Source organism: Dendrobates tinctorius, unplaced genomic scaffold, assembly GCF_039654945.1.
Source record: "Dendrobates tinctorius isolate UK_male_01 unplaced genomic scaffold, ASM3965494v1 ptg000008l, whole genome shotgun sequence".
NCBI classification, from domain to species: Eukaryota; Metazoa; Chordata; class Amphibia; order Anura; family Dendrobatidae; genus Dendrobates; species Dendrobates tinctorius.
Window position 1 is genome coordinate 40,153,662 of NW_027361676.1, and position 15,988 is coordinate 40,169,649.

At 45.4% G+C, this 15,988-nt stretch overlaps 1 protein-coding gene across 2 annotated transcripts in view; it reads right to left on the reverse strand.

Annotated features, from left to right (window-relative positions):
• Positions 1 to 15,988, reverse strand: part of LOC141091492 (probable ATP-dependent RNA helicase DDX60) — a 361,948-nt gene that overhangs the window by 183,704 nt on the left and 162,256 nt on the right. For both annotated transcript variants that reach the window (XM_073577118.1, XM_073577110.1), the window contains exon 14: positions 9,519 to 9,694. In XM_073577118.1, the coding sequence (XP_073433219.1) occupies positions 9,519 to 9,694 (176 nt within the window). The remainder of the gene's footprint in view (positions 1 to 9,518; positions 9,695 to 15,988) is intronic.

Sequence of the window (15,988 nt, forward strand, 5' to 3'; positions counted from 1 at the left end):
TTTCTCAAGCGCCGTTGTCTCTTTTCTTTCTCCTTGACGTCGATGGTCCCCATCTCCATGGTTTCCAATGTAGGACTGGCTCCCCTTCCTTGGGAAAATAATGGGGTTTCAATCTGCATCACTCCCCTGGCCCGTAGCCTGCGATCCATTCGGACAGCTTGTGTCATAGCGTCCTCCAGGGAATCAGGCGGAGGGTGGAGAGCCAAGGCATCTTTCAGACTTTCAGACAGGCCTCTACGGAACAAACCCCGGAGGGCGGCATCATTCCAGCAGACCTCAGCTGCCCAGCATCTGAACTGAGCAAAATCACTTGGCTGAGTGCTTCCCCTGGCACACACTCATCACCCTGTCCTCAGCCATATGCATCCGATCAAGCTCATCAAAAAATGCATCCACAGTCATATGCTCAGGGGCAATGGTCAGAAGGGAGAAAGCCCAAGCCTGGGGAGCTCCCTTAACAGAGACATAATGACCGCCACTCTCTGACTTTCATCCCCAGAAGAATGTGGTCTCAATGAAAAAAAAAGCTTACAGCCCTCCTTGAACACTTTGAATTCCCCTTTATCTCCAGAAAAGGTATCTGGTAACTTAACAGGAGACTCAGGGGAAATTAATGTAACATCCCGAGCCCCCGATGATAAAACCCCCTGCACAGTGTCAACGATCAACTGCTGAGACTGAGCCAGGGCGAGTTGTTCCCCCAGGAGTCTCTGAGACATCTGAGTCAGGTGCTTTACCTGCACAGAGCGTGCATAGGATCCATCACACACACAGTAGAAAGGGAGCAGAGAAAAAAAAATGGTAACGGTCAGTTATAATGTCAGGACTCTAATGTCAGGAGCCTGTCGGCGTCGGCAAACTGCCATGCCGAGCAGGGTGATTTACCCACACTATGGGAGAGCGCGGGGTCCAATACAGTAGTGACGGTTCAAGTAGACAGGACTTGGAGCACTGAAAATAGTAAGGAGTCCCAGGACCTAGATCATGTGACTGCAGGGGGCGGGGCTTAGCATCCTACTGCTGCAGATGATATAATGTACCTACTGCAGGGAAACTGTAGAGGAGGAGAGGAAAACGCAGGTCAGACAAGCAAGGATTCATACACGGAGAGGGCTGTGCGGTACCAGAGGGACGAGCAAAGAATAGTCAAATCACAGGCAGAGGGTCATACACAGAGAGGTAGCGCAGTACAAGAGGCACAGGCAGAACTCGTAACAGGGACAGAACCGGGTCAAAACCAAACAAGCAAGCAAGATATCAGGCACAAGGCACACATACGCACGAGGTCAACTAACTCAGCCGAGGGCAGGAGTATAACTGACACCGGACCTAGGTCAAGTGAGCATTAAATAGCCGCCCTCTACCAGAGAGAGGCAGAAACAATTAACCCATGTCTGACCAGGATGGGCCAAAGATAAAGCCCATCCTGGATCATGACAGCAAGAAGAAAAAAATATTTTTCTGAAAATCACAATGGATGAAAGCACCCTTATAAATGCTTTTTTCCATCCATGTTGCTTCCTAGATATGTACAGTCTTGATAAAAAGTGAGTATGGTTTGACAAATCGGGACATAATACTGTAAGGAAAACATTTGGGCCTTAGAAAATCTTAAAATTAGGTAAATGCAAACTCAGATAAGCAACAACACAAGAAAAATTATACAATCATAATTTATTTTTTTTCAAAAAACTAGGACAAAATTTAGAAGCAGTGAGTGAAACATTAAGTACTGCCCAGGAATTAATAGGTAATCGAATCACCCTTAGCAGCAATTGCAGCAATCATTTTCTGTATCACTTCATCAGTTTTTTAAATTGTTCTGGAAGAATTTTGGCTCACTGTTCTTTACAACATTGATCATTGAGGCTTGTGGGCTTTCATTTATGTGCAGCTCACTTAAAGGGAACTAAAACTATATTAACCTGCAAATATGGGGTTAGTATTCAGGTTAATAGTGTTATAATTCTGTCCGGCATGGGTTTAGTCACCACTCTAAGTATACAGAGCGATGGCTGTAACTGCGCCCCTGGCCCTGACTGCCAGTTGACCCCCAATGCAGATGGAGTGTCAGCCAGGGTCAGGGCTGTTATAGCAGCCACTCTGTATTATCAGAGCTGTGACTGAACCAGTGCTGGCACCACCGCCGTGACTGAAACGGGAACATTGTTAGGGAGAATAAAGTTAATTTTCTCCCCACAGAATTAGTCTATGTGCAGGCGCCGGCCAGCAATATAAAGCTATTAACCTGCAGACTAACCCAATATCTCCAGGTTAATAGCGTTTTTTTTTCTGCTGACAGGTTTCAATTGGCCTGAGGTCTGGACTTTGACAGGGCCATTGCAACACCTTACTTTTTTATTTTTCAGCCATTCTAATGTATATTTGCTGGTGTTGTTGGGATCTTTGACCCAGTTTTGATGAAGCTTTAGCTTTTGGATAGATGGCTTCCCATTTGACTCTTACTAGATTACGCATACAAAGGAGTTCATTCTCGACTCAATATATGTAAAGTGCCCATGTTCTGTGGCTGCCAAAGAATCCTTTAGCCGTGCTGCCATATTTTATAATTTTCAGAAACAAGAAGGTACATTCTCTTGGCAAACCTTGCAAACAAGCCATATGTCATGATCCAGGATGGGATTTTGTCTTTATCCCGTCCTGGTCAGACAGGGGTTAATTGTATCTGCGTCTGTCTCTGGTGTTAGGGCGGCTTTTTAGTTGCCATATGACCTAGGTCCGGCGTCGGTGATAGTTCCAGTCCCTCGGCTAGAGCAGCTGACCTAGGTTACTCTGTTGATAATCGTGTTTCTCTGTATGCATGCCTGCTGTTGTGTGTATGACCCAGCTTATTCTCTGACCTGAGTTTCTGTCCTCCGTTTTGGCACTGTTTAGCTTGCTTCAGTTTCTGATCCTCTGGCATGTCTCTTATTACTCTTCCATTTTCTCCCCCGGGACCACACACCCGTCTGGTTTTGACCTATTGGCTTGTTTCTGACCACGTGATTGCTGTGACCTCTGGTACTTCATATGACTGCTTGTTGTTGACCCAGTTTTGGATGTTTTTGCTGCCACCTGGTGGTAGCCCTGGCTGCTGCAGTGCAGACCTGCCGTGGGAGTGTGCCATCCCTCCTCCCCTCTGTTGCCAACAGGTGTAGCACACACAAACCTGCATTGCAGCTGCATGACATTGTCACCGACCACACATTAAATCTAGTGAAGGTCTAGTTTTTTTTACTCTATGGATCCGCTCCGCACTTTGGCAGATCAGGTGACCAGTCTGACCCAAATGATGCAGAATCTGTCCGTGGAGCAGAGGGCTTTGGCTGCCTCTCACCAGCAGGTACAAAGAGAGTTTTCTGAGATAGTTAAAACTGTTCATAATGCTTCCCCTCTGGCTGGCAGTGAGGATGGTAGTGTGTCTGATGTGAATTTGCCTTCCCCTGAACCCTCTGTTAAGCTCCCTGACACTTTTGCTGGGGAGAAAGAGAAGTTTCGGGTATTTAGGGAGAGTTGAAAATTGTTGTTTCCCCTCAGGCCCCGGTCCTCGGCAGATGAGAGTCAGCGGGTGGGGATAGTGATGTCATTACTCCGGGAGGGTTCGCAGTCTTGAGCTTTCTCCTTACCCCCCACCTCTCCCAAGAGAATGTCTGTTTAAAAATTCTTTGAAGCTGTGGGGTTGATTTATGGTGAACCCGATTGGGTCAGACTGGCTGAGGACACGATTATGAGTCTCTCTCAGGGAAAGCTCTCTGCCGAGTAGTACTGCTCAGAATTCAGGCGATGGTCCCTGGAGGTGTCATGGAATGACTCAGTGCTCAGGTTTCAGTTCCGTAGAGGACTATCTGACCATCTAAAGGATGTTCTGGCTCTGCCGCCCATCTCCCTGGAGGAGACTATTACACAAGCCGTCCATATGGATCAGAGACTGAGGGAGCAAGGAATTGTGCAAAGGGAGGCCCCTTTGTTTCCAGTTAAATCCGAGCCATTGCCCCAAGTCAAGCCCATGAACGTGGGGGTCACCTCATTAAAACAGGAGAGGAGATGTCGGCGGGAGAACACGCTCTGCTTTTATTGAGATGCTCCAGGACATTGGAAGAAGAACTGTCCCTCCTGCCCATTGGTTTCCAAGATGTCGGGAAATGCCTAAGTCTGGGTTACTGTCAAGAAGGTTACCCAGACTCTCAGGTACATTTTTCCTCTGTTTCCAAATTGCTACTGAAGGTGGAACTTGGTACAAAAAGCTGTTTTTTCCCTAATGCGGCTTTTGTGGATTGTGGGTCCTCAGTAAACCTGATTGACTCTAATCTGGTAGCCCACTTTGAGATAGGGATAATTAGGTTGGGGACTCCCAATAAAGTGGTGGCCATTGACTCTACATACGCCCCTCACCAGGCATGGGATTAATTTTGTTTCTGAGGCGTTCATCCTCAAGGTGAGGCCAGTTCACCAGGAACATATATCCTGCTTTATTTTGGACAATCTTCCTGCAGGCCTGGTGTTGGGATTTACTTGGTTGCAACTCCATAATTCGGTCATAGACTGGGAATCTCATGAAATCTTGAGATGGGGTTCTAATTGTATAAAAAAAGTTTGGTTTCTGTGTCTGTGTTGTCCGTTGGTTTGGAGGGTATTCTGGAGTACCTGAAGGACTATGCAGATGTTTTTTCCGAAAAAGAGGCTGAGGTTTTACCATCACACCGCCCATTTGATTGTGCCATTGACCTGGTTTCAGGTGCTAAATTACCCAAGGTCCGCTTGAATAACCTTTCTGGTCCTGAGTAGCCTGCTATGAAAGATTACATTTCTGAGAGTCTCCGCAAGGGACATATTCATCCTTCTGTTTTTCATGTGGCGGCAGGGTTCTTTTTTGTTAAAAAAAAAAAAAAGGTGGTTTACACCCATGCCTCGATTTTCGGGAGCTGAATAAGATCACGATGTGAAATACTTACCTCCTCCCACTTATTACTGTCACGTCGGCGGCGGTAGCCGCCGCCGTTCCAGCAACGGCGGGGCCCGCCGCCGCCTTTACTTACCTGCGCTCGCCGCGCCGCTCTGTGCCCGCCTCCTCTTCCTTCTCCTCCGTCCAGCGTGTGCCGGCTTCCTGCGGGCGCCTTAGGCCGCGGGCGCGCGCTCTGCAGATCCTTTAACCCTGCAGCGCCGCCCAGCGGTCTGAGCGCCCGATCAGCCCACTTCTGCAGGGTATATCAGGCATCTCCAACATGGTGGAGATGCCTGATTATCGTGTGGACTTCCGTGCCTCTGCTCCGTCCTGTACTCCGTGCCTCTGCTCCGTCCTGTACTCCGTGCCTCTGCCCAAACCTGTACTCCGTGCCTCTGCCCAGTCCTGTACTCCGTGCCTCTGCTCCGTCCTGTACTCCGTGCCTCTGCTCCGTCCTGTACTCCGTGCCTCTGCCCAGTCCTGTACTCCGTGCCTCTGCTCCGTCCTGTACTCCGTGCCTTCGTCCTGTGCTCCAGTGCCCAGTCCTACACTCCGCTGCCCAGTCCTGTGCTTCGTGTCTCCGTCCCGTACTCTGTGTCTCCATCCTGTACTCCAGTGCCCAGTCCGGTACTCCAGTTCTCAGTCCGGCATCCTCCACTCAGTCCTTCGAGCCGCCCCTCCTGGTTCTAGCAGTCGCGGTATCTGTCTTCTGAGGGTCTGCCCCTAACGGCCCCTGTATAGGGGTCGGCACCACCTGGCGCGCTCACCCCTGGGAGCTCCAGTGCTGCGATCCAGAGGGTCCACTCTCGGACGTAACCTATCTTATCTCAGCATACGTCACAATTCCCAATTTGTATAATCAGTTGTCTGGGGCTAAGTGGTTTTCTAAATTGGATCTGCGGGGGGCATATAACCTTATCCAGATCCAGGAGGGGGATGAGTGGAAAACTGCTTTTCTCACTACTGAGAGGTTATTTGAGAACTTAGTCTTGCCTTTCGGACTGACCAATGCACCTGCAGTCCTCCAGAATTTCATCAATCATGTGTTCTCTGAATTTATGGGGCGTTTTATGGTTGTGTATGTGGACGACATACTTGTCTACTCACCCGATAAACAGGCTCACATGGTCATCTTCGGGCAGTTCTCCAAAGGTTCCGGGAGAACTGTCTCTTTGCTAAGTTAGAGAAATGTTCATTCTTTGTTCAGGTACTGTCTTTTCTGGGGTTCATTGTATCTGCTGATGGGTTTCACATGGATCCTAAGAAGGTGTTTCCAGATTTTGGAGGGGGTCTTGTAGGAGGTTGGGTATTGCTCTGTCTTTTTCATCTGCTTATCACCCAGAGACTAATGGTCAGACTGAGAGGACCAATCAGTCTGGAGAAAATTTTGCGTTGCCTGTCCTTAGCCCGACAGGATGATTGGTGTACTGTGTTACCTTTGGCCGAGTTAATAATAATAATAATAATAATTAATAATAATTTTTATTTATATAATAATAATTTTTATTTATATAGCGCCAACATATTCCGCAGCACTTTACAATTAAGCGGGGACATGTACAGACAATAAATTCAATACAAGTTAAGACAATTCAAATAGTGACATTAGGAGTGAGGTCCCTGCTCGCAAGCTTACAATCTACAAGGAAATGGGGGGACACAGTAGGTGAGAAATGCTTGTTAATTCAGGTCTGGCAATTATAATAGGGATTTTCATATAAAGCTGCATGATCCGGTCATCAGCCCGTGTGTTTAAGTGCAATAGACAAGTATCAAGTGCAGTTATCATGTGCATGAAGGGTGTGGAGACAGATGAATAGTAGGGTGCAGATTCAGAATAATATTTGGAAGGAGGGAACAGGGCAAAGTTAGCTTGCTGAGTAGTTGATGTGGTAGGCTTGTTTGAAGAGATGGGTTTTCAAAGCGCACTTGAATAGGTCAGGGCTAGGTATCAGTCTGATCGTCTGGGGAAGTGCATTCCAGAGAGCTGGAGCAGCACGAGAGAAGTCTTGGAGACGGAGGTGCGAGGTTCGGATTACGGGGGATGTTAGTCTTAGGTCATTTGTAGAACGGAGGGCACGTGTAGGGCGATATACAGAGATGAGAGAGGAGATATAAGGCAGTGCAGAACAGTGGAGAGCTTTGTGGGTGAGAGAGATGAGTTTATACTGGACCCTGTAGCGAATAGGTAGCCAGTGTAAGCGAGTTCAGTGTAGCGAGTTCACGTTTAGCAACCGCATTAATCAGTCTATGGGCACATCCTCTTTTATCTGCAACTATGGATTTTATCCACATTTTGGGGAATTCTCCCGTTTGGACTCAGGGTGTCCAGGGGCGGATGGGGCAATCCAGCGGTTGGGGAAGTTATGGTGGGAGAGCCAAAGGAACATTTCAAAAGCTCAGACTAAATATAAGTTCTTTGCAGACAAAAAAACAGTGCGTGGGGACGGTGTTTCGGGTCGGGGATAAAGTTTAGTTGTTTACTAAGAACATAAGACTCAAGATCCCCTCTGAGAAGCTTGGACCTAAATTTATTGGCTCTTATGAAATTATGGAAGCAGTTAACCCAGTAGCCTTTCTGTTGCGTCTCCCGCCGTCTCTACGGATCCCCAACATTTTCCATAGGGCCCTTTTGAAACCATTGGGGTCTTGTGGGGGGGGTCGTTGTCTTCCCCATCACCAGTTTTGGTAGATGGACAGTCTGAGTATGAGGTGGAACGAATTGTTGACTCCAGAATGGTCCGTTGTGCTCTTCAGTATCTTGTACATTGGAAGGGCTATGGTCCAGAGGACTGTCATGGGTTCCTGCACGATCAGTTCATGCGGATCGGTTGGTCCTGGCCTTTCATGCCAGGTATACTGAGAAACCTGGGGTCCGGTGGCCCCCTCGTTGAGAGGGAGATACTGTCATGATCCATGACAGGGTTTTGTCTTTATCCCTGGTCAGAGAGGAGTTAATTGTATCTGTCTCTCTCTGGTGTTAGGGTGGCTATTTAGTTGCCATATGACCTAGGTCCGGTGTTGGTGGTAGTCCCAGTCCCTCGGCTAGAGCAGCTGACCTAGGTTACTCTGTTGGTAATCGTGTTTCTCTGTATGCATGCCTGCTGTTGTGTGTATGACCCAGCTTGTTCTCTGACCTGAGTTTCTGTCCTCCGTTTTGGTACTGTTTAGCTTGCTCCGGTTTCTGATCCCCTGGCTGGTCTCTGATTACTCTTCCATTTTTCCCCCGGTAACATGCGCCCGTCTGGTTTTGACCTATTGGCTTGTTTCTGACCACGTGCTTGCTGTGACCTCTGGTCCTTCGTATGACTGTTTGTTGCTGACCCAGCTTTTGACGTTTTAGCTGCCACCTGGTGGTAGCCTTGGCTGCTGCAGTGCAGGCCTGCCCTGGGACTGTGCAATCCCTCCTCCCCTCTGTTTCCAACAGGTGTAGCACACACAAACCTGCATTGCAGCTGCATGACACCATACTTTTTCTGTCTTCTTCCAATTTTGTGAGTAGCCCTGCACAGAAGAGCAGATCTGGATGCACATATACTGTCTTGGGGTTTAGAGATGATTTAGGTATGGTATGCTGGAGGATGATACTACCTGGTAGAGGAGGTTCTTGAAGCTGAATGCGACAGTGTGTTGGGAGTCCTTCATGGGAGAATACTGAATTGGGGTATGGTGGGAACAACCCCTGGATCTCAGTGTACTTATTTGGAGTGATTTATGTGGAAAAGCTTTGGTTAATATTACACCTGTAATGGGGGCTTTAATTGACACTACTTTGAGGGGGTGGGAGCTGGATGTGGCTCGCGACCCTCTCTCAGTGCTAACTGTGGCTCTCAAGGTCAGAAAGGTTGGGGACCACTGCTCTAGAATGATGGATTCAAAATTGTTTGGAATGACCTTAAAACCCTACCCAAATTAATGGGTAACAATTGCTTCTCTAAGATCAATGTGATGTCTTCTCTCCATGCCGTTGTATTAACATATGCCTGAATGGTCCAGACCAGCAAACTACCAAAACTTCTGTTTTTATACAAGAGATCACACTTGAGGACATTGAGGACAGTTGACAATCTTCCCATGAGTGAATGTCCCAGCAACATTTAATCAATTACATTTGATTAAAGGCACATAGCTGCTATTTACTCTCTTATTACCTATGGAAAAAGTAAGAGTGTACTTAATTTTTCACATTGCTCCCTCATTTTGGCCTACTTTTTGTAAAATAATTAATGACAGTGTAATTTCTCATGCATTGTTGTCCATCTGAGGTGGCGTTTACCTAATTTTAAGACCTTCTAAGGTCAAACTGTTTTATGTTATTCTCTTATACATAAATCCATATAATTCAAAGAGGGTGCACATAAATTTTCTTATCAGTGTACTGTATATACATTTTCTTGCACCAAACAGCTACGGTATGATAATCACTATTATTTTTAATATACAGCAAAACTTTTGATAGTATTTTCTTCTGATTCTGCTTGTCAAGTTGAAAAAAATATCACTGGCTGTATAAATTACACCACAAATATATTTTTCGTACATTTTTTATATGTTATGTTTTAATTGATGAACTCACCTGGGGCTCTTTTTTTCTTACTACAGTCTTGTGAGCAGAACTTTTCTCTTCTAACTGATTATTCTGTAATATAATCTTCTTCGCTGTTTTCACACCCAAACTTTGTCCGTATTTATGTTGAAATGTTTGTAGTTTTTGATAATCGCGTAGTGAAGACTTACTATCCTTAGTATTGTCTGTAACAATGAAAAAAAAAATAGTATAAATTAGTTCTATTATTTTAAAAGTTGTAGAGTGGGCAACAAAAACAGCGTTTTTCATGTTTTGTGGTGGCCTCACTCATAGGATTTTTTTTTTAAATTTTACCTAGTATTTTTCCAACATTTTTATTTACTGACAAAAAACACTGTAGTTAATGATTAGCATAAGATCAATAGGAAAATTGGAAACACATGCCATCTAGCATATTTTGTGTTGTTTTTTGTTGCATTTGTGCATTTTAACATTTTTCCAAACATAGTATGCTCTGTGGATGGAATTTTTTATGCATTCTAACAAAGGCTTCTCCATAGATTAATAGTATTAAAAACGAAAAAAACAAGTGCCACACACAAAAAAAACAGTTTATTATATGTTTAATATTTCCCTTATGACTTTAAAAGGAATCTGTCCTCAGGTTTTTGCTATGTAATTTGAGAGCAGCATGAGGCTCGGGCAGAGAATAAGATTCCAGAGATGTGTCACTTACTGGGCTGCTTGCTGTAGTTTTCATAAATTCATTGTTTTATCAGCAGGATATTATCACTAGAGGACTAATAAATTTCCTGCCATGTAGTCCTCCATATTCATGAGCTCCATTTAACCTAACTCCCACCAATGAATGACAGTTTTCTGCTTATGCACAGCGTACACAAAAAGCTGCCAATCAGTGGTGTAGGTGGGTTAGACAGAGTTCAGCATTTGTAGAACGAGTAGACTGCAGCAGGTAAAAACATTTTTAAATAAAAAAAAAGCAATCAGCCCAATAAGTAACACATCACTGGCTTCAGGGTCTTTGCCCCATACCAGAAATGCATAAGAAAGTTAAAAACATAAGAGGAAATTAACTTAGATCCTAATTTTATACTCTAACCTTAGTACAGAGAATGCTGGTGTAAAATGCTACAAATTTATTAAGATTAAAAAGAAACATTTATTAAGAGGGCTAGGACTCAATGTTCTGTCTCCAACATCTGATTTATAATCCTTGATTATCTGCTTGTTAATGTTTTCAGTGTTTCTGGCTCCCTCTAGTGACCAAAGTCATAACCACAGTTTCACTTTGATGCTTGAATTTTTCCCTCCGTTGCAGTGCATTCTGGTAAGTTTTGCCGTGCATTCTGGTAGCCTTTTGCAAAGGATTATGATACTTTCCCTCCAGTTCGCCATTTTCCTTCAGCATGCATTCAGGATCTCATTTCTCCCCTTGTGATAGCATCGCTGGTACATATTTATGCTTTCTGTATCTAATTCCTGTCTCATATTAGCCTGGTTAATTAGTCCATCACCTGGTTAGCTATTAGTGCAGATGTTGATTTATAATGTATTTTGCATATATGAATTCCTGATGTACCCCGTACTGACTGATTGTATATATTATGTTTTGCTTGCAGTTTCACCGCGCATCAATATACCATCACGTTCAATAAAGCACAGATTCAACTAGTCGCCTTATTGGACTCCGGTATAGCGGTTTAGCTGCCTTTATAGCTACATAATAATAATAATAATAAATTTTATTTTTATAGCGCCGACATATTCCGCAGCACTTTACATTTCAGAGGGGATTTGTACAGACAATAGACATTACAGCATGACAATAATCACATACAGTAGATTATAACAAATACCAAGAGGAAAGAGGGCCCTGCTCGCAAGCTTACAGTCTATGAGGAAAGAGGGAGACACGAAAGGTGGGTGGTAACAGTTGCCCTGATTGTATGGACCAGTCATAATGTTAAGTGTGTAACAGTACAGACACAGAGGGCTAATGGAGGCATAAAGCATGTGGGAACATGATGCGGGGAACCTGGTTATGGTAAAACTTTTGGCTCTGCCACACAGGGATAGATTAGGTTAATGTGTTGGGGTGGTAGGCCAGTCTGAATAAATGCGTTTTCAGGACACGCTTAAAATTGTGGGGATTGGGGACTAATCGTATTGACCTGGGAAGTGCATTCCAAAGAATTGGCGCGGCACGTGTAAAGTATTGGAGACGGGAGTGGGAGGTTCTGACTATTGAGGATGCTAATCTCAGGTCATCAGCAGAACGGAGGGCGCGGGTAGGGTGGTATGCTGAAACAAGGGAGGAGATGTAGGGTGGTGCTGAGCCATGGAGGGCTTTGTGAGTGAGGGTAATAAGTTTATACTGAATTCTGGAGTGGATGGGTAGCCAGTGTAATGACTGGCACAAGGTAGAGGCATCGGTGTAACGATTGGTGAGGAATATGATCCTGGCTGCAGCATTCAAGACAGATTGGAGGGGGGAGAGTTTGGTAAGAGGGAGACCGATTAGAAGAGAGTTACAATAGTCGAGACGAGAATGAATAAGAGAAACAGTAAGAGTTTTTGCAGAGTCAAAGGTAAGAAAAGGTCGAATTCTAGAAATGTTTTTGAGGTGCAGATGACAAGAGCGAGCCAGTGATCGAATGTGGGGGGCAAAGGAAAGCTCGGAATCAAGTATGACCCCAAGACAGCGGGCCTGTTGCTGGGGAGTAATAGCGGAACCACACACAGAAATGGCAATGTCGGGTATAGGTACATTAGTAGAGGGAGGAAACACCAGGAGTTCAGTCTTTGACAGGTTCAGTTTCAGATATAGTGAGGACATGATATTAGACACAGCGTTTAGACAATCGCCGGTGTTTTCTAGAAAGGCTGGCGTGATGTCAGGAGAAGAAGCGTATAATTGGGTGTCATCAGCATAGAGATGGTACTGGAAATCAAATCTACTGATTGTTTGACCAATAGGGGCAGTGTGCAAGGAGAAGAGGAGGGGACCTAGAACCGATCCTTGGGGGACCCCAACAGTAAGGGGAAGATGAGAGGAGGAGGAACTGGCAAAAGATACAGTAAAGGAGCGGTCGGAGAGATAGGAGTAGAACCAGGAGAGAACGGTATCCTTGAGGCCAATGGAACGGAGCATAGTGAGGAGGAGCTGATGATCCACAGTGTCGAATGCTGCAGAGAGATCCAAGAGAATTAGCATGGAGTAGTGACCATTTGATTTAGCTGTTAGCAGATCATTAGAGACTTTAGTGAGGGCAGTTTCAGTGGAGTGTAAAGAGCGGAAACCGGATTGGAGAGGGTCGAGAAGGGAGTTTTCTGAGAGATAGCGGATAAGACGGGAGTGGACCAGGCGTTCCAGGAGTTTAGAGATGAAGGGAAGATTAGAGACAGGTCTATAGTTAGCGGCACAGTTTTGGTCGAGGGATGGTTTTTTAAGTAGTGGATGTATGATGGCATGCTTAAATGAGAAGGGAAAAATACCAGAAGAGAGAGAGAGGTTAAATATTTTAGTTAGGTGAAGGGTGACAGCAGGGGAAAGGGACTGAAGGAGCTGTGACGGAAATGGGTCACTGGTGCAAGTAGTTGGGCGAGAAGATGCAAGGAGCCTGCTTACTTCTTCTTCTGTGACTGGTTCAAAATCAGAGAGTGAGTTCGATGCAGTGGGGGAGGGAGGACAGTGCATGGTATGAGGTGATTGGGAGATAATTTCCTGTCGGATCTGGTCAATTTTTTCTTTGAAGTAATTGGCCAGATCGTCAGCTCGGAGCTCCGTGGTTGGGGCCTGTACTCTTGGATTGAGTAGAGAATGAAAAGTGTCAAAGAGACGTTTCGGGTTATTGGACAGTGAGGTGATGAGGGTGTTGAAATAGGTTTGTTTGGAGAGGTGAAGGGCAGTGTTGTATGTTCTAAGCATAAACTTAAAATGGATGAAATCTTCGGGTAGATTGGATTTTCTCCACAGACGTTCGGCGCACCTGGAGCACCGCTACATGAATTCTGCTTCATTTAGTGAGGACAGAACACTCAATAAATTTATAACCTCTTTCACCTACCCATTTGCTTCATAATTTCTGGCATGAAATCAAGTTAATTTGTTAGCCATGCCCCCTTCTTATAAGTTTTGCTCACTATTTTAGAAACTTGGTAAGAACTGGAGAAAATAGAAAAAACTTGCACATCTTTCTGCAAAGTAAACGTGCAAACTGTTTTCTTCAACCATAAAACTGGAACAGATGACTGGATAAATTGTCAGAGAAAGGACAGCCTTCCATCCTGCAGGGGCCAATGAAACAGCGGCCATCCAGCTAGTGGGAATTCAGGGAAAAGACAGCCTTCCATCCAGCTTGCAGGAACTAGTGAAACTGCAGCCATCCACGCAGTGAGATTTAAGTCACTGGCTACACAGAGACTTAACACAGCTACAGCAATCTCTGCACAGCCAAGCATTTCCCCCAAGACACCATGTCCCACAAATCACACAGGACAAAATCTGTTCCATCTGTCTCCTCAAAGACTATATCAATCAGCAGCGTGGTCGCCATTGCTCGCACAAATGCTGAAGCCGCCAAAATGTGAGCAAGCTTTGCTGAAGAAGAAATGCGACTTAAATTATAGAAAGCACACCTAGAAGCTAAGAGAGAAGGTCACGCAGAGAGAGAGAAGATCAAGAGAGAAAGTCACGCATAGGGAGAGAGAAGTCACGCTTAGAAAGAGATGAGCAAGAGAGAAGGTTATGCTTAGAAAGAGACGAGCAAGTGAGAAAGACGCAGTTAGAGAAGGCACGCGTGGATGCCGCCTTAGAGAGCCTAGCAGCGAAAAGAGAAGTTGCCGCAGCCCTAGTAGAAGCAGAATTGCTAGAAGCCGCGCAAAACCCTGAGCTGCATAGCCAAAGCAGGATGTCAAGTCTGAAGTTGCCACTGCAAGATTCACAACAACACACATCTCAATATGTCAATGAACTTCCTGATCCAAACTATAACCAAGAACACGACACATCCAGTGAAGCGAGTGAGAGTCATCAAGAGGCTCAGATCCAGGAAAATGTGGAGCAAAACAATTCTGCTAATGACTACCTTGCCCCTCACCAGGTAACCAACGTGAATCACTTTGCTGACACACCGCGCGTCAGACCGAAGCAATATGACACCGGCTGGTGCCACCCTGAGGATACTAACAGGTATTAGCACACCTCACATCACTATCAGGGCGGCCCATCACCAGTTTACTCTGCTGACAACCGGTTCACAACAGAATTTGCTAAGTTCTTCACACGACGTGAACTGGTTGCCAAGGGACTCATGAAATTCACTAACCACGCTGAAGGTTACAGAGCTTGGAAAGCTTCCTTCCAAAATGTCACTAGAGACTTGAGGCTACAACACAGGGAAGAGATAGACCTCTTAGTCAAATACATAGGAGAAGAGTCAGTCAAACACGCAGTAAGGATCAGAGACATTAATGTAAATCACCCTGAGATCGGCCTCAAAGAGATCTGGAAGAGGCTAGATGAGTGTTACGGCTCAGCAGAGGTAATAGAGAGAGCCTTGTTCAAAAGAATCGATGACAGTCCTAAAATATCTAACAAAGGTCTCCAGAAACTTAGAGAACTAAGTGACCTGCTGAAGGAAATCCTAGTTGTCAAATGTGAAGGTGACCTACAAGGACTTGCATTCCTTGACACAGCCAAAGGTGTTAACCCTGTAGTCCAAAAGTTGCCCTACAATCTACAGGAGAGGTGGCTCGCAAATGGTTCCACGGACAAATACAAACACAGCGTTCCATTCCCTCCCTTCTCCATTTTTGTAGACTTTATACACAAACAAGCGACAATCAGAAACGATCCCAGCCTTGATTTTGCAATGTCTTATGCCATACCGTCACCTGCCGCAAACCCATGCCGAACATCCGTGGCAGTGCACAAGACTTATGTTTCTTCTCCAAGTTCCAATTACAGGTCTGCTGGCTGCTCCCAATCAGAGACAAAGATACAAGAACCTGACAAGCAGTGCCAGCTCCATCAGAAGCCTCATCCTCTCCTGAAATGCAGAGCATTCAGCGGAAAATCTATGCCAGATTGCAGAAGCTTCCTGAAAGAGAACGGTATCTGCTACAAGTGCTGCTCATCCACCACTCAACTCGCCAAGGATTGTAAGGTCAGTGTGAAATGCACAGAATGTGGTACCACAGATCATGACACTGTTCTACACCCTGGCCCAGCTCCATGCAGTGCACAAAACATGCCAGCTGACAGTGAGCATGGCGGGGAGGAAAGGAACACTGATGCAGCTACGCCAGAGATCACTTCACAATGTACTGAAGTCTGTAAAGGGACAATAGACAGTAGGTCCTGTTCAAAAATATGCCTCGACAGAGTGTACCCAAAGGGTCATAGAGACAAAGCTGTAAGACTGTATGCTATCTTGGATGATCAAAGTAATCGATCCTTGGCTAGATCAACATTCTTTGACCTATTCAACATCAAA